This window comes from Arabidopsis thaliana, chromosome 4, assembly GCF_000001735.4.
Source record: "Arabidopsis thaliana chromosome 4, partial sequence".
In the NCBI taxonomy this organism is placed as follows: Eukaryota; Viridiplantae; Streptophyta; class Magnoliopsida; order Brassicales; family Brassicaceae; genus Arabidopsis; species Arabidopsis thaliana.
In genome coordinates, this window is record NC_003075.7 from 8537655 (window position 1) to 8553636 (window position 15982).

Here is a 15982-nt window from a genome sequence, read left to right on the forward strand (position 1 = left end):
TTGTGTAATGTGACATAAATATAAGTCCAATTTTATTGTTTTTGGAAAATGATATAAAAGCGTGCATTTAGATTCTTGGGCCCATCGATGAGTGGATAAGTAATAAAAATTAGTATGGTTTTCTTATTTCCCATGACGTTTTATTTTTCGATCCATTATCAAGCTTAAGATAGGATTGGCCCAACTTTATCGTTGATTTGCAAGCTTCTGTTTTATTATTAGTTGTGACGTTGCTTTCACCAAATTTTTCTATGCAAGTTCAAAATATTGAATGGGAAAATAATTAATGGTAGTATTATACATTATGTAAAATGACTCTAATATGTTCGAAACAAACTTAGACAAAACAACAATAAACCACCATGAATGTAATAACGAATAAATCAAAACCAAACCCATAAAGTATTAATTGACATTGACTTGTTATTGCGACTTGTGTGAAAGTAAATAATACAAAGTTACAAACGGTCGATTGCGGTATGACACGTAGTAACTAGTAAGTCATCTAGAAAACGTTTTCCTCTAGATAGGTTGATGACAAAATTTTAAGGGGACAATAATTTGATGTATCTTTCAACCCCAGTTCAAAAGAGTGTAGGAATAAATGGAAATGTTTTGTTTATACATTGAACTTGACCACTTTGTTGTTGCGTGAAAATGACCACAACCTCTAACAATAAAGTTCTTTTATCTTTATCGTTAGCCGTTACATAAACATGATGATAACACTTAAAATTATTGGATGGGATGTGTACACGAAACATGTGAAAATGGAATAAGATTTTTTTTGAAAGTTATTTTTCTTTTATATTCGCATTATTACAAAAATATATTAGTGAATAATAAATGACTAGATTGACTGTTTCATTTATTTAAAGACAACATTGTGGTCAAGACAACATTGGAAATTACATAATTTAATTCATATAAACAATTTTATGAATATATTAAAATAAAAATAGTTATTATTATTATGAAACATATAATGTATCACTACAGACGATAAAGGATTTGATTTTTTCAAATGGTAAGTTCATAACTTCCCAAATTACTATAAATAAGTGTTAAAGTTAGTCATTATCAAATTAAGCCACTCCACTAATTACAAGCTCCAAAAGCTTTCTCCTTCTTTTTCTCTCTAATCTCTATTTCGTACGGATTTCTCTAACCGGAGCGATGGAGATTGACGGTGGAGATCGTATTTCCGGTGAACGACCGATCATTATGGTCACCAACGACGACGGAATAGACGCGCCTGGCCTTCGTTCTCTTGTTCGTGTCCTCGTCTCCACTAACCTCTACGATGTTCGCGTTTGCGCTCCTGATTCGTACGTTTTACTCTAATTTTTGTAGAAATGTAGCTCAAATCTCCTTTGGTATACGATCGAATCGCTCCTATATGATGGTTATGTACGAATTGAATTTCTCTAGATATCGATTTCGAGTTTCTGGACTCATTTAGAAATGCTAATCGTTTGATATAATCTTCTCGAAGAAATCTATTTATGTGTTTAGTTTTGTACATCAGATTCTTTCTCTTTTCATTGTTTTTGTTTTGCTTTGTGGAGGTACATGTGTAACTCTTACTTGTTTATGAAATTTTCCAGGGAGAAATCTGCTGTTAGTCACAGTATAATATGGAGTAGACCACTCACTGCAAAACGAGTAGAGATCGATGGAGCTACTGCTTATTCTGTTGATGGTTTGTTTCTATTGTTAATCATATGGTGTTGAATGATATGATATTGTTTGGCTTGTTTGTTACATTTGTTGGCTCTTGTCTTTTATCCTTTGGATAACATATGGTTTTGTATGCTCTGAAGGAACTCCTGCGGATTGCACTGGTTTGGGCTTATCGGAAGCACTCTTTCCTTCTCGTCCTGACCTGGTAAACCATATTATTTGTGTGTCCCTGTAAAAGCCTTCTGATGTAATGTTAGTTTTAAATGATGTGCCAATAGATCTTTCGATTTGTTTTTAATAACTTAAACTTCTGCTTAATTTTATAGGAAACATCTAAGATTTGTTGGTCTTTGTAGTGTTTTTTTTTCCTTCTATTGTCTTTTCTGGAGATTGTGAATTTGTGATGTATGATTGTTTTCTCCATGCAGGTTCTGAGTGGTATAAACGTGGGTAGCAACTGCGGTTATAACATGTCGGTGAACATTTCCTCCTCTGTTTCTCTTTGTTTTGGTTTCCTATTTCCTTACTATGTTATGTTTTTGTACAGATTATTAGGGTGCAACTGTTATTTGTCCGTTTTAAAAATTGCATTTTAAACTTTATAAAACTACCAAAATTGCTGAAACTTTGTTTAGGATTAGAACAAGATTTTGAGAGTATAGTAAGAGAAACTCTAGTTAGATTGTTTCACTGGAAACCAGATTTCTTCTATGGCCAATTCAAATTGTTATAGACCATGTTATGCTTCTATGGTTCCTGCCTGAGTTTATCAAACTAGCACTTACCTGGCTGTTAATTCCATCCCAGCGTCTATTCTGGAACTGTTGCTGGCGCTCGTGAAGCCTTCCTTTATGATGTGCCTTCTGCCTCCATATCATATGATTTTGATTGGTAAGAGCTTAATGTCTTACTTGCAGAGATTTTGCGTCTTACTTTTAAAAAGTTTCATAACATGTTTGTTATTTCTTCTATGTTTGTGTTACACTCCTAATTTTTTTTAAGCCTCCATACGGTTTTATTGATACCATCTTCTCTTTTTGCCACTAAATGTCTTCTATTTTATTCACCCTTAATGCTATAGGAAACGTGGAGAGATGAATGCTAATGATTTTGCCCTTTCTGCCCAAGCCTGCTTGCCCATTATCAACGGCATACTCGGTGCAATCAAGAACAAAACTCACCCTATGCAATGCTTTCTGAATATCGATTTGCCGACTGATATTGCTAACCACAAGGTAAGTCTCGTCGCAGCTTTCAACAGACATTCTCTAATGCCTACACCTAACTATACCTCTGAGTTTTATATGACTGACTCTTCTTTCCAAATAAAAAGGGATACAAACTAACTAGACAAGGTAAAAGCATGGGTAAAATGGGATGGAGACAAGTGGAAGAGGAAGCACAAGGGCCGAAGATGTTATCAACAATGACAATGGATACAGAGTCAGGAGTAGTCTCATCAGAGAACGACACATCTGCTCATGCGGGAAAAGATAGCCGTTTATTCAAAAGAGAGGTATATCATTAATGATTAATCACTATTGTTTCTGCTCTTACTTTCTTTTGAATTCATGAAATTGTGTACCTTCTTGCTCTGTTTGTTGTTAGTTAAGGGCAAGCATCAGTGAAGAAGGGAGTGATTCTCATTACCTAAAAGAAGGATTTGTAAGCATATCTCCCATAGTTGTCTCTTTAACTCATCTCCACTCATCCAAACTTCAAAAAGAAACAAACATTCTTTTAAAATACTGCAGATTACGGTGACGCCGCTTGGAGCTCTATCTCAGACTGATGTGGATTGCCAAAACTACTACAAAGAATGGCTTCCCAAGATTACAAACCAGTCATGCTCCTCCTCATCCCTTTGATGCTACAACATGAGAGAAAATAAAAACTCTATTAGGAAATTACCCATTGTGGACCACAATTTGTGGTAGACCTATTATTATATCAGTACCAGTTCTTTAGTTTTCTTAAGTCTTGACTTACTATTGTTGTGAGCAGCAAAATAGTTGTTGTTACAAGTCCATTAATTATCGTGAGCAGCAAAATAGATATCGAGTCCGCGACATATGTTGAAATATCAAGGATTCTTAACAAAAGCGATCAATCCATTTGAATATAATTTGTGCATTAGAGAATTGAGTTAACGTAAACAAAGTTCAAGCGCTGGCGGCAGAACCTGATATTGCAGTAACATCATCATGTGTGCAAGTGGGGGATTAGTAATCTTCATCTTGCATAATCCTTGTTTTATACTTCAAGCTATGACCTATATATTTATTATTTATACATCCGATTCGAATATTAAGTTTGCTCCCGTGAATTAGAAGGAAGAGTACATAATATGTCACGTGATAATTATTTTTCATCTTTACGTTTCTCATATGGTTCTCATTCAACGACTTTCCAAGTCGGACTATATATGTTTTTAATTATTAATCATATATAGAGACGCTCCTACAAAACACATAAACATATAGGTGCATGCATATAAATGTAAATGTATTGTTGTCGTCTACTTCAATAACAACTCCATCAATGAACACATCAATACTTGCCATACTTTTTCTCATACAATGTGTTTTCACTCTTGGTCTCCATTTCCACCCACTTGATCCCTTAACTCCCCAAGAAATCAACAAAACAAGCTTTATCGTCAAGAAATCTCATCTAGGCAACCTCAAAGATCTCACATTTCATTATCTCGACCTCGAAGAACCAAACAAGAGCCACGTCCTCCAATGGCTATCACCAAATCCCTCCAAGAAACCACCACCCCCACGTCGTCGCTCATTCGTCGTGGTTCGAGCCGGTGGTCAAACCTACGAGCTCATCATCGACCTAACCACGAGCAAGATTGCATCCTCCCGCATCTACACAGGCCATGGTTTCCCCTCATTCACATTCATAGAGCTTTTCAAAGCAAGCAAGCTTCCTCTAACTTACCCACCTTTCAAGAAATCGATTCTCGATCGATCCCTAAACATCTCCGAGGTTTCTTGCATCCCTTTCACCGTTGGTTGGTACGGAGAAACCACCACGAGACGTGAACTCAAAGCCTCTTGCTTTTACAGAGACGGATCAGTCAACGTCTTCACAAGACCCATCGAAGGAATCACCGTAACTATAGACGTCGACTCAATGCAAGTCATCAAGTACTCCGACAGATTCCGAAAGCCTATCCCTGATAAAGAAGGTAACGACTTTAGGACTAAACACAGACCCTTCCCGTTCTTTTGCAACGTCTCCGACACAGGCTTCAAGATACTCGGCAATAGAGTCAAGTGGGCTAACTGGAAATTCCACGTCGGATTTACCGCAAGAGCGGGAGTAACTATATCGACGGCTTCGGTTCTTGACCCGAGAACCAAAAGGTTTCGACGAGTGATGTATAGAGGGCACGTGTCAGAGACTTTTGTTCCGTACATGGACCCAACCTACGAATGGTACTACCGTACGTTCATGGACATTGGAGAGTTTGGTTTCGGGAGATCCGCCGTGAATCTGCAGCCACTCATTGACTGCCCGCAAAACGCTGCGTTTTTAGATGGGCACGTGGCCGGACCAGATGGGACAGCTCAGAAGATGACCAATGTGATGTGTGTATTCGAGAAAAACGGTTACGGTGCTTCTTTTAGACACACCGAGATTAATGTTCCAGGACAAGTGGTAAACTTACAAAATACAGATTACTAAATGATTTGTTTACGTTTCTAGGAACTTTGATTAGTTACTTTAATTAATTTTTGCAGATAACAAGTGGGGAAGCTGAAATAAGTTTAGTGGTTAGAATGGTGGCCACACTTGGAAACTATGATTACATAGTGGATTGGGAATTTAAAAAGAATGGAGCCATCAGAGTTGGGGTACTGTTTACTTCATGTTCTCTTTAATATAGTATTTAACTTTTTGGATTGATACAATTGTTTTGAAATCCAGACCAACCTGGCCAGTTTTGACCTGTAAAGATTCTTTAACATATGTTATAATTTTTTCAAGTGAACTCAGTTTGATTTTCGTTTGAGAATTTTAAAAGAAATGGAGCCATCAGAGCTGGGGTATAGTTTATATATTAGCATGGTCTTTCATTTTTTATACATAATAAAGTATTCAAGTATATCAATCTTAATATATATGTAGGTGGATTTGACTGGAGTTTTAGAAGTAAAAGCGACATCGTACACTTCAAACGATCAAATAACGGAGAACGTATACGGTACACTGGTGGCGAAGAACACTATCGCCGTTAACCACGACCATTACCTAACGTACTACTTGGACCTCGACGTTGACGGTAACGGCAATTCCTTGGTGAAAGCCAAACTCAAAACGGTAAGAGTAACGGAAGTTAACAAAACGTCTTCTCGGAGGAAGAGTTACTGGACGGTCGTTAAAGAGACGGCGAAAACGGAAGCTGACGGTAGAGTTCGACTCGGCTCGGATCCGGTTGAGCTGTTAATAGTAAACCCGAACAAGAAGACGAAAATAGGAAATACAGTTGGTTACCGGCTGATACCGGAACATTTACAAGCCACTTCGCTTTTAACCGATGATGATTACCCCGAGTTAAGAGCCGGTTACACGAAATATCCGGTTTGGGTGACCGCCTATGACCGGTCCGAGAGATGGGCCGGTGGGTTTTATAGTGATCGGAGCCGTGGCGATGACGGTTTAGCTGTATGGAGTAGTAGGTAATTAATTTAAAGTAAAAATAATTAATCTAAAGTTTAAAATTATTTTTCATAGTAAGTAATTTTTTTTTTTGGTTTATTAAGGAATAAATTTGTGGTTTGTTATATGGGAACAGGAACAGAGAGATAGAGAACAAAGACATAGTGATGTGGTACAACGTTGGGTTTCATCACATTCCATACCAAGAGGATTTTCCGGTTATGCCAACTCTTCACGGTGGTTTTACTCTTCGGCCTTCAAATTTCTTCGATAACGATCCTTTGATTGGGTAAATACGGTCTTAGACAAACAAACTGATGGCTTATGTATTGATTGACTTATGTTACGTCAAACATATGATCATTGAAAAAACAATTTTTAGCCTTGTGACTAAGTTATTAATTTGATTTTGATTATTATGTCTTGAATGTATTAATTTCTTATGTTTTGAATGGTTTAGTTAATTAGCTTTGATGCTTTTTTTGGTTCAATACTTGTGATTCACTTATTTCTCAATTTTCAAGTTGGTCGTGCCATCGGCAAAATCCTTTCATTGTAACACCAAAACGTCGATAAATTTAATGAAATTTGGTTAAATTAGAATCGACCCACACGGTTGTATGAGTTTGTTGGTATATTTTATTATTCTAATTATTATTATTTCTTTTTTTTAAAAAATAAATAAGAAGATGATTTAATTAAACTATAGTTTAAAATTTTATCTATAACAATACTATATAATATATGAGTTGAACCGATTAAATGTGATATTGGTTTTTGTAATAGTAAAAAATAATAAAAATGTTAAAAATGATAATAGTAGCGATAATATTATATAACTAACTAAAAATATTTTCTATTATTTTTTCCTAAAAAAACTTTTTTTAACTGTAACAAATTTTTAAATTTACTCAATTTTATCGTAAAAATAGAAAATGGCACGTTGTACGGATCCTAATCAAACTATACTTTGTTTTTTTTTGTGTGTATGTGAAAATCATGGTTTTAAGTTCGTTAAATTCGCATACTTTCCAGATGTCCGGTTCAACCGATCTAACCGAAACCAAGCAAGAACGAAATGGGCTTTAAAGCCCAGTGAACCAATCAATGAATGTAGAGGAACGAGAGTTTTTCTGAACTCTGTTAAATTTCGTTTGCGTCTTCTTTCCATTCTCTGAATTCCTTCCATATCTCTCTCTGTGTGTCTTCTACAAAGACCAGATCTCTCATCTGTGTTTTGTTGGTTTATCTCGACCAAAGCCCACACGTCACGTTACGTTAGGTTACAAAACAAGTTTTTTCCCTTATAAAAAAAACATTGATAAAATCGAAAAATCAATTCCTATTTTGTTTCCAAAGCAAATCTATATATCTATTACCCATCTCGAATTCGACCGAACCCATGTTCTAATCTCCTTCGCAACATTGGAAATCTATTTTAAAAATCCGTTGAGATATAGTTATATAAGTAGTTTGGTGACTCAATTAGGTTTACACACAAAGACATGGGATCGGCTGGTGTAGCGAGTTCTTCTTCTGATGTTGCGATCTCAGGCAAGTTTCTTCTTTTTGTTTTTGGGTTTTCGATTTTTGACCTTTTATCAATTAGATTTCATCTCAATTCGTTCATATCATGGATACAAATTATGAATTCGAGATCTGAATCACAGCTTTTGATTTGTTTTGTGTTGTTTTGTTGATGTGAATCGATTAGTGATGTTGGATTAGCGATCAATCTTATAGCTTAATTTGTATTAAGGTGATGTAGGAGAAAGGCTTAACCTTTGTTGAAATAGGAGGGAGACCCACATTGTATGGGACTAATGTAATCTGTGTGTTATAAAACTTGCAGCTTTGCGTGAGAAGCATGAGAAGGAAGTAGAGAATCTAACATTAACGACACAACCTTTGAATACATTGAAGTTGTTTGTTGAGGCTACTATTCAGTACATCAAGCGATCCATATCGTATCTATTGGCTCATGGAGGTTGGTTTATACTGATAACCACTTTGTTAGTGGTATCTGGTGGTTTGCTTGTTACTGTTGATGGACCTCATGGCAAGGTATAAATCGTTTCGACTTTCCTGGATTGTATTTTGATATAAAGAAGGGTCTAAGTCTAACACATGTGTATTTATTGTTACAGCATGTTGAAGAAGTATTAGAGTATGTCCGATATGGCTTGTGGTGGATAGCACTTGGTGTTGCATCTTCTATTGGTCTTGGTTAGTCACTCAAATAGCGTAGTGTTCTTTCGCATTTACGAAGCAATTAACATTAGTCTTACTACTTCTATCTTCTTGTATAGGATCTGGTCTCCATACTTTCGTTCTCTATTTGGGTCCGCACATTGCTTTGTTCACTCTAAAAGCAACGCTATGTGGTCGAGTTGATCTAAAATCTGCACCATATGATACAATACAGTTGAAAAGGGTTCCTTCATGGCTTGATAAATCTTGTTCGGAATTCGGTCCTCCTTTAATGATATCAGCTGCTGGATCGCGTGTGCCTCTTACCAGCATATTGCCACAAGTCCAGTTGGAGGCAATCTTATGGGGTATTGGGACGGCTCTTGGGGAGCTTCCTCCATATTTCATCTCAAGGGCAGGTTTGTATACTGATTCTCTCTATATATTTCTCTTTGATTTGTGTAGTCGTCCATGCATGTGCATAGGTCTCGGTTGTTTATTGTGTTGTTTGCTTTTTCTATTTTTCCAGCTAGTATATCTGGGAGCACAGTGGATGGAATGGAAGAATTAGATGGTTCCTCCACTGAAGATAGCGGATTTATGGCAACTCACCTGAACCGTGTTAAGCGTTGGTTATTAACCCATTCACAGCACTTGAACTTCTTCACTGTCTTGGTTCTTGCTTCGGTTAGTATGCATCCTCCAATTTACTTTACCTTCTGCAGTAGCAAATGGATTATGACCGTATTTACTGTGTCATATAATATCTTTTGCTTTCTAGGATTCAATGATCAGGACCTTACCATTACTCACTGCTTCGATTTGATTGTAGGTTCCAAATCCTTTGTTTGACCTCGCTGGAATAATGTGTGGACAATTTGGCATTCCGTTTTGGGAATTCTTCCTGGCGACCTTAATCGGAAAGGCGATCATCAAAACTCATATACAGGTTCAGAACCTCGTGTCTCATAGATACTAGTTTAACACCCAAATGGTTTTTTAACTTTGTTTCTTATGTGCTTGTTTCTCCTTTTTCGTAATGTAGACGATATTTATCATCTGCGTTTGTAATAACCAACTGCTTGACTGGATGGAGAACGAACTGATCTGGATACTTAGCCATGTCCCGGGATTGGCTTCTATGTTGCCTGGACTCACAGCCAAACTCCACGCCATGAAAGAAAAGTATATTGATGCACCATCTCCTGTTCCATCTCACATCAAGGTAAACAACCTTTCGCTATCCCGCTACATTCTTTATAAACTTTACGCATTTCCTACTTTGTAAGTACGAAGTTTTTCACTATGTAATTCAAGCTTTTACAAAAGATCAACTGAATTTGCGTTCTTTTTGATCTTGAGTAGGTGAAAAAGTGGGATTTTTCGTTTGCATCGATCTGGAACGGGATAGTATGGCTCATGCTCCTCAACTTTTTCGTGAAGATTGTGACAGCAACTGCACAGAGACACTTGAAGAAGAAGCAAGAGAAAGAAATGGCTACTTTGACTCATTCAGATTGATAAAATCTCCCACAATCTTTCTTCCTCATGCTCCAACATCAAAACAGACACTATCCAGATTTGAGTTGAAGGGCCAACAAACAAAAAATGTCTTCTCATCTTCTCATCTTGTCACATTGATTCCGGTGGGACTGTTCTGTGTAGGAAATTGGGATTATGAGATTGCAGGAGGTTTATTTTTGTTCCTGTGATTCCATAGAGAAGGTTCTGTAGGAACAAGTACTCAGAAAAGAAAAACGCATTAATTGCTAATTTGGTACTGTTACCAAATTAAATCTAGTGTAAGCTTATTTTGTTCTATGCTTAGTTCCAATTATTTGTTATTTTTTTTCACTGTTAATATGAGCAAATGAGTCTACCAAATACAGCAAAACTACAAAGAGATAAAGTTATAGAAACTGAGCCCCAACAAACATTACAGAGGTAATGCTACATTCAGATACAAAAAGCTCATTTAACCAACTTGGGGAACCTGACGAAATATATGATTGCCAAAGATCCTCTCTAGTCGCACTTCGAGCTATATAAGAAAAGCTCTCCAAACATGGCCAAGCAGCAAAACTTATGATTTTATTCAAGTTCAGGCTCTTCATACTTTCCATTGCCCATTTCCACTCTCCACAGGAATAGGATTGAAACAAAGGAACTTCTGCTTCTGCTATGAGTTCCAGTTATTAGTTCCTTCTCATATTACTACTGAAATAATGTTTCAGTGCCATCTTTTGTATCCAGATAGTTCTTAGCAGCTTATGCAGATATGATAAAGGTTGACTTTAGGAGAAGTCTAGTTCAACTAACAAAAATACCCAGCTAAAATTCAGTTTTTGAGATTACTTTATCACATAGTAAGAAAGATATTACCAGAAACATGAGTCAATACACAAACGAACTAGATAATAGAAATCAAACCACCAGCAAGAGATAGAAATATAGGTTTAGAAAAACACACAACTAAGACTCGTAAGAGTTTCGAGCCCCCATTCATCACAACACGAGATAATAGAGAAAAACCCAACACAAAATCCAATTTTTAAGAAACATTCTTCTTAGTATTCCTCTCCTTCATCATCCTCATCGTCACCACCTTCAGCACCGACCTCTTCATAATCCTTCTCCAATGCTGCAAGATCCTCACGAGCCTCTGAGAATTCTCCTTCTTCCATACCCTCACCAACATACCAGTGAACGAAAGCACGTTTGGCGTACATAAGATCAAACTTGTGATCAATACGGGAGAATACCTCAGCAACACTGGTTGAGTTTGAGATCATACAAACAGCTCTCTGGACTTTAGCAAGATCACCTCCAGGAACAACAGTTGGTGGCTGGTAGTTGATACCACACTTGAATCCAGTAGGACACCAGTCAACAAACTGAATAGTTCGCTTGGTCTTGATGGTGCCAACCGCTGCGTTCACATCCTTGGGGACTACATCACCACGGTACATCAAACAGCAAGCCATGTACTTTCCATGTCGCGGGTCACACTTTGCCATCATGGAAGCAGGTTCAAAGGCACTGTTCGTGATCTCAGCAACTGAGAGTTGCTCATGGAAGGCCTTCTCCGCGGAGATGACTGGTGCATAGGACGAAAGCATGAAGTGGATCCTTGGGTATGGAACCAAGTTGGTTTGGAACTCAGTAACATCAACATTCAAGGCACCATCGAACCTCAGAGAAGCAGTCAAGGAAGAAATAACCTGAGAGACGAGACGGTTGAGGTTGGTGTAGGTAGGTCTCTCAATGTTAAGGGAGCGTCTACAGATGTCATAGATAGCTTCATTGTCGAGGAGGATGGAGACATCAGTGTGTTCCAAGAGAGAGTGAGTGGAGAGGACACTGTTGTAAGGCTCAACCACAGAGGTAGACACCTGTGGAGATGGGTAAACAGTGAAACCCAACTTGGACTTTTTCCCATAGTCAACAGAAAGTCTCTCAAGGAGAAGAGATCCAAGACCAGATCCAGTCCCACCACCAACAGCGTTGAAAACAAGGAATCCTTGAAGACCAGTACAGTTATCAGCGAGCTTTCTGATCCGGTCCAAGCAGAGATCAACAATCTCTTTCCCAATGGTGTAATGACCACGGGCGAAATTGTTAGCAGCGTCTTCTTTACCACTGATGAGTTGTTCAGGGTGGAAAAGCTGACGGTAAGTACCAGTCCTGACCTCGTCGATCACAGTTGGCTCAAGATCAACAAAGACAGCACGTGGGACGTGCTTACCTGCACCGGTTTCACTGAAGAAGGTGTTGAAAGCATCATCACCTCCACCAACAGTCTTGTCACCAGGCATCTGGCCATCAGGCTGTAACATTCCAGATCCAATACACCACATCAATACAAAAATCATATACAATAGATCTAAACAGGTTCATCGAAACGGATCTTACATCAACTATATAAATCAAACACAGATCTAAGCAATTACGTACAATATATCTACGAAATCCGAAGAACAAGGTGAAAATATCTCAGATCTGATCTATAAGAGGAAGAGACGAACCTGAATGCCATGTTCAAGACAGTAAAGCTCCCAGCAAGCATTTCCGACTTGAATACCAGCCTGACCAATGTGGATCGAAATGCACTCTCTCATTGTCGTTTCGCGGAAGAAAGAAAGATCTAGAAAATAGATTTGCAGGGAAGAAGACGAAGGGCGTTTATGAAGACGCTCTTCTTTAGATCTGATATTTTCGATTTCTAGGTTATGAGGAAGGTGTTTGATGCTGTATTTTATAAGCGAAAATTATCCCATCTGTATGTAACGGCAGGTATATTACACGTGTAATGATGTAATTGGGTTGTTGTTAAAACCACGATTTGTTGTTATTCTCGTGAGCTGTGTATTTTATAATTTTGGAATTTTTGAAAAGCAAAATCCCTTGAATTGCGTGGAACTTAACCGGAATTTTAACTGGAATTGAACCGTATCAGACCATTATTTAGGACTGAACCAAAGTGTATCAGATAAGTAATTTCCATTGTATGTTTGAACTTGCAATCAATCTTCAGGGAAATGATAAATCGATATACAATAAAACCTCTATAAATTAATAATGTTGGGACCGCGAAATTTTATTAATTTAGAGAGGTATTAATTTATCGATAAATTAATATTTATTAATTTATACAGACATTTTCCTAATTTGGTAACTTTTAAAATTGTTTTATAAGATTTCTTTCATTGTAGAAAATATATATTTAGAACCAGTTACAAGTAAAACATAATAATAATGTTTAGAAAACAACACCAAAAATTTTGATACAATAAAATATGAAAATTATACTCAAACAAAGAACAAATATGAATTTAAGCAAAAAAAATTTTAAAATATATTTTAAAGAAATTCTTTTACATATAATATATATATAGTTAATATATTTATACAATTATTAATTTATGATATTGATGAGACCATACATTCACATCAAACTTTCAGAAAAATTATTATCTTATTAATTTATCGTGTTCAAGGTCGGTCTTAAAAAATTTATGAAACGCACTCTGAATATTTGAAGTATCACAGTTTAGTACCTTAACTTTTGTTGTTTAGTTAAAAAAGTCATCACATCCTAAAAAGTGGTGTAAAAAATTAGCAAATTTCGCAGACACGTGAAATCGGATCCAATCGATGATTCCGGCGAGGAGGTTTCTCTTATCTCCATTTGTCGGCGTCACGTTTATCGTCGTTCTCGTCTCTCTCTACTTCAGATCTTCCTTCAAGTCTCCACAACACCAAGTACCAACTGCTCTTCTTTCTAACTAACTTCCCTGTTCTGAAAATTCCAAACAGACACGAGCTTAGCTGGAATTCAAAATCTCTATTTAGCTTCTGCTACTTTTTGATTGAATTATACAGGGTCTTCTATAGCCAATGAAGTTTGTCTCTGTGGTTGTTATGTATGGGTCTTGAGTTTAATTAGAATTGAAATAGATAAACCAATGTTATGATGATGTCTCATGTCTTTGATTTGATGGTTTGTTTGTGTTTCAGTATCAAAAGAGGTTATTTTCTGCTGAAGAATTGGCATTGTATAATGGTACTGATGAAACATTACCTATACTCTTAGGGATTCTTGGGTGAGTTCTTTTCCTTCCTTCTGCTGTCAGGTTTTTGAAAGTAAACGCATATGTTAACAACTTGTGAACTGAGTATTCAGATCTGTGTTCGATGTGACGAAAGGAAAATTTCATTACGGTAGTGGAGGAGGGTACAACCATTTTGCTGGAAGGTTTGTTTTGTTAAAAATTATGTGGAGAGATTCTCATATGTTCTTCTATCTTCTTCTTGTTAATCTTTCATGTTTGTAGCTGATGGGAAGTGTTTTTCCATGTCATTCTTTCGCTCAGAGACGCTTCTCGTGCATTTGTTTCTGGCAACTTTACAGGTACGAATCGTTTGCTGCATCCTAATCACCATGCCTGTTTGATCCAGATAAATTTGTGGAAAATTTTGTAGTATATTATGGTCTTTGCTTCTGTTAGTACTTATGGACATTGGCATGACATCCTCGAAAAAAATGAGATTTCATTCTCTTTTCTTGCTAATGTTATGAGGAAATTTTCTGTGTTCCTCCCATTACACATCTTTGAATCCTCATAAACAATATTAGTCATGCGTGAAGAAGTCAGAATTATCCAAACTTTGTAGCTATTTGGAGAATATTATACATCAAGTCCCTGAAATCTGTGGAAACTTCTCATTTGTGTGCTATGATTATTTTCTTGTACAGGAGATGGACTTACAGATTCGTTACAAGGGTTATCTAGCAGTGAGGTAATGTTTTTTTAGCTCCATATATCTCATCAATGAAATTATAGAAACGTCTAAAGTAGTCTTTGATCTTGCCATTGTGCCAGATGTGCTTATTTCTTCATAACTATTACTTTCTAAGATATTGAAGTAGCATATAGTTTGTTAACTGTTTGATATTCTATAACTCCGATTATGTTTAGTTACATGTTTGATATGGCTTGACAAAGATTTCTTGTCCGCAGGTGAAGAGCATTGTTGACTGGCGAGGTTTCTACTCCAGGACCTACACGTAATTTATTACTTTTATGTTTAATTCACACAATAGAAAGCTGATGCATAGTTAAACTAAGAAGGTGGTGTATGGATAATACATTGCTCACCTTAATCCTTGTATTATATGGTCCTCTTGGTTTGGTTCTCAGCTTTTAATTTGTGATCAACAGTCCTGTTGGGAAGCTTGTTGGGCGGTACTACGATAGCCAAGGGAATCCAACTAAACACCTTAAAGGAGCTGAAGCAAAAGCCTCCAGAGGTGCACAACTCATGGAGAAACAGAAGACTGAAGAAGCCAAGCAATCGAATTGCAACTCACGATGGAGTCAAGATGAAGGTGGAGAGGTAGAAACTCTTGTTATCTTCTATCAATCCGGTTTATAGGGGAGAGAACTATAACGTATTAGTGAATACTTGATGGGACTAAAAGCATAAGCTATTATGCAGGTTTGGTGTGATGTTGGAGTGCCAAGACTGGTACAAAGACCTTTGGAGATAGCAATAACTGGCTCGATGAGCAAACGCTGTGCTTGCTTTGAGGAAGACCAACTTGATCAGTCTGGCTTGGAGATCTATAAAGACTGTGAACCTCTTGCCAAGACTTGCAGGGTTTGAATATGATTCACGAGACTTGTCTTAACAAGTTTGCAAATTGCAATAGCTAGTTCTTTCGTAGCCTTGTACTCTTGTATACCACATAGAATTCTTTATGATTTTGTATGGATGCATTGCGTGTAGTTTATGTGTAACTAAATTAAAACGGCGAATAGTTCTAAATACTATGGGTATTTTGGTTACACACCCTGCAGTTTTTGCTTTTGCGTCAACAGATTGCGGATTGCGTAGTTTGTGTACTGAATTTAAACGGCAATCAGTTCTAGAA

At 37.0% G+C, this 15982-nt stretch overlaps 5 protein-coding genes across 10 annotated transcripts; 4 read left to right on the forward strand and 1 right to left on the reverse strand.

Annotated features, from left to right (window-relative positions):
- Positions 1–931: 931 nt before the first annotated feature.
- Positions 932–4245, forward strand: AT4G14930 (Survival protein SurE-like phosphatase/nucleotidase). 2 transcript variants are annotated; one of them, NM_117579.3, is made up of 9 exons: positions 932–1328; positions 1608–1702; positions 1824–1888; positions 2112–2155; positions 2491–2574; positions 2765–2918; positions 3017–3199; positions 3292–3348; positions 3438–4245. In NM_117579.3, exons 1-9 carry the CDS (start codon positions 1177–1179, stop codon positions 3549–3551), a joined length of 948 nt encoding a protein of 315 aa, NP_567449.1. In that variant the 5' UTR covers positions 932–1176; the 3' UTR covers positions 3552–4245. The 2 variants fall into 2 exon arrangements, with proteins under 2 accessions (NP_567449.1, NP_001328377.1); NM_001340978.1 differs by having other exon boundaries at positions 3292–4245.
- On the forward strand, positions 4225–6912 carry AO1 (amine oxidase 1; the record flags this gene model as incomplete). The annotated part of the gene is made up of 4 exons (NM_117580.2): positions 4225–5355; positions 5439–5552; positions 5827–6377; positions 6494–6912. 4 exons carry the CDS (start codon positions 4225–4227, stop codon positions 6648–6650), a joined length of 1953 nt encoding a protein of 650 aa, NP_193230.1. The 3' UTR covers positions 6651–6912.
- A 458-nt stretch (positions 6913–7370) lies between these two features.
- Positions 7371–10432, forward strand: KMS1 (SNARE associated Golgi protein family). Of its 3 annotated transcripts, none has more exons than NM_117581.5 (8): positions 7371–7911; positions 8210–8421; positions 8505–8583; positions 8667–8966; positions 9077–9234; positions 9380–9496; positions 9593–9772; positions 9913–10432. In NM_117581.5, the coding sequence occupies exons 1-8, from the start codon at positions 7863–7865 to the stop codon at positions 10066–10068; spliced, it is 1251 nt and encodes a 416-aa protein (NP_567450.1). In that variant the 5' UTR covers positions 7371–7862; the 3' UTR covers positions 10069–10432. The 3 variants fall into 3 exon arrangements, with proteins under 3 accessions (NP_567450.1, NP_974552.1, NP_974551.1); NM_202823.2 differs by having other exon boundaries at positions 7476–7915; positions 9913–10400; NM_202822.1 differs by having other exon boundaries at positions 7518–7915; positions 9910–10400.
- Positions 10433–10762: 330 nt separating this feature from the next.
- TUA6 (Tubulin/FtsZ family protein) lies at positions 10763–12841 on the reverse strand. Of its 2 annotated transcripts, NM_179057.1 has the most exons (3): positions 12573–12776; positions 11310–12374; positions 10838–11224 (listed from the first exon to the last, which is right to left on the reverse strand). In NM_179057.1, the coding sequence occupies exons 1-3, from the start codon at positions 12663–12665 to the stop codon at positions 11099–11101; spliced, it is 1284 nt and encodes a 427-aa protein (NP_849388.1). In that variant the 5' UTR covers positions 12666–12776; the 3' UTR covers positions 10838–11098. The 2 variants fall into 2 exon arrangements, with proteins under 2 accessions (NP_193232.1, NP_849388.1); NM_117582.4 differs by having other exon boundaries at positions 10763–12374; positions 12573–12841.
- Positions 12842–13589: 748 nt separating this feature from the next.
- MAPR4 (membrane-associated progesterone binding protein 4) lies at positions 13590–15964 on the forward strand. Of its 2 annotated transcripts, none has more exons than NM_117583.8 (8): positions 13590–13809; positions 14065–14150; positions 14231–14302; positions 14421–14458; positions 14804–14847; positions 15069–15115; positions 15270–15444; positions 15547–15964. In NM_117583.8, the coding sequence occupies exons 1-8, from the start codon at positions 13702–13704 to the stop codon at positions 15712–15714; spliced, it is 738 nt and encodes a 245-aa protein (NP_567451.1). In that variant the 5' UTR covers positions 13590–13701; the 3' UTR covers positions 15715–15964. The 2 variants fall into 2 exon arrangements, with proteins under 2 accessions (NP_567451.1, NP_001329526.1); NM_001340979.1 differs by having other exon boundaries at positions 15069–15093; positions 15547–15907.
- Positions 15965–15982: the final 18 nt, after the last annotated feature.

Bases quoted from the DNA above. Each gene is read 5' to 3' on its own strand.
- TUA6 (NM_117582.4), bottom strand. From the start codon at position 12,665: ATGAGAGAGTGCATTTCGATCCACATTGGTCAGGCTGGTATTCAAGTC. The intron at 12,375-12,572 runs GTTCGTCTCTTC...GGAATGTTACAG, and splicing joins GTCTTGAACATGGCATTCAG to CCTGATGGCCAGATGCCTGG.
- KMS1 (NM_117581.5), top strand. From the start codon at position 7,863: ATGGGATCGGCTGGTGTAGCGAGTTCTTCTTCTGATGTTGCGATCTCA. The intron at 8,584-8,666 runs GTTAGTCACTCA...CTTCTTGTATAG, and splicing joins TGCATCTTCTATTGGTCTTG to GATCTGGTCTCCATACTTTC. The intron at 9,497-9,592 runs GTTCAGAACCTC...TTCGTAATGTAG, and splicing joins TCATCAAAACTCATATACAG to ACGATATTTATCATCTGCGT.
- AT4G14930 (NM_117579.3), top strand. From the start codon at position 1,177: ATGGAGATTGACGGTGGAGATCGTATTTCCGGTGAACGACCGATCATT. The intron at 2,156-2,490 runs GTCGGTGAACAT...ATTCCATCCCAG, and splicing joins AGCAACTGCGGTTATAACAT to CGTCTATTCTGGAACTGTTG. The intron at 3,200-3,291 runs GTATATCATTAA...GTTTGTTGTTAG, and splicing joins GCCGTTTATTCAAAAGAGAG to TTAAGGGCAAGCATCAGTGA.
- MAPR4 (NM_117583.8), top strand. From the start codon at position 13,702: ATGATTCCGGCGAGGAGGTTTCTCTTATCTCCATTTGTCGGCGTCACG. The intron at 14,303-14,420 runs GTTTGTTTTGTT...TCTTTCGCTCAG, and splicing joins TACAACCATTTTGCTGGAAG to AGACGCTTCTCGTGCATTTG. The intron at 15,116-15,269 runs GTAATTTATTAC...TGTGATCAACAG, and splicing joins TTCTACTCCAGGACCTACAC to TCCTGTTGGGAAGCTTGTTG.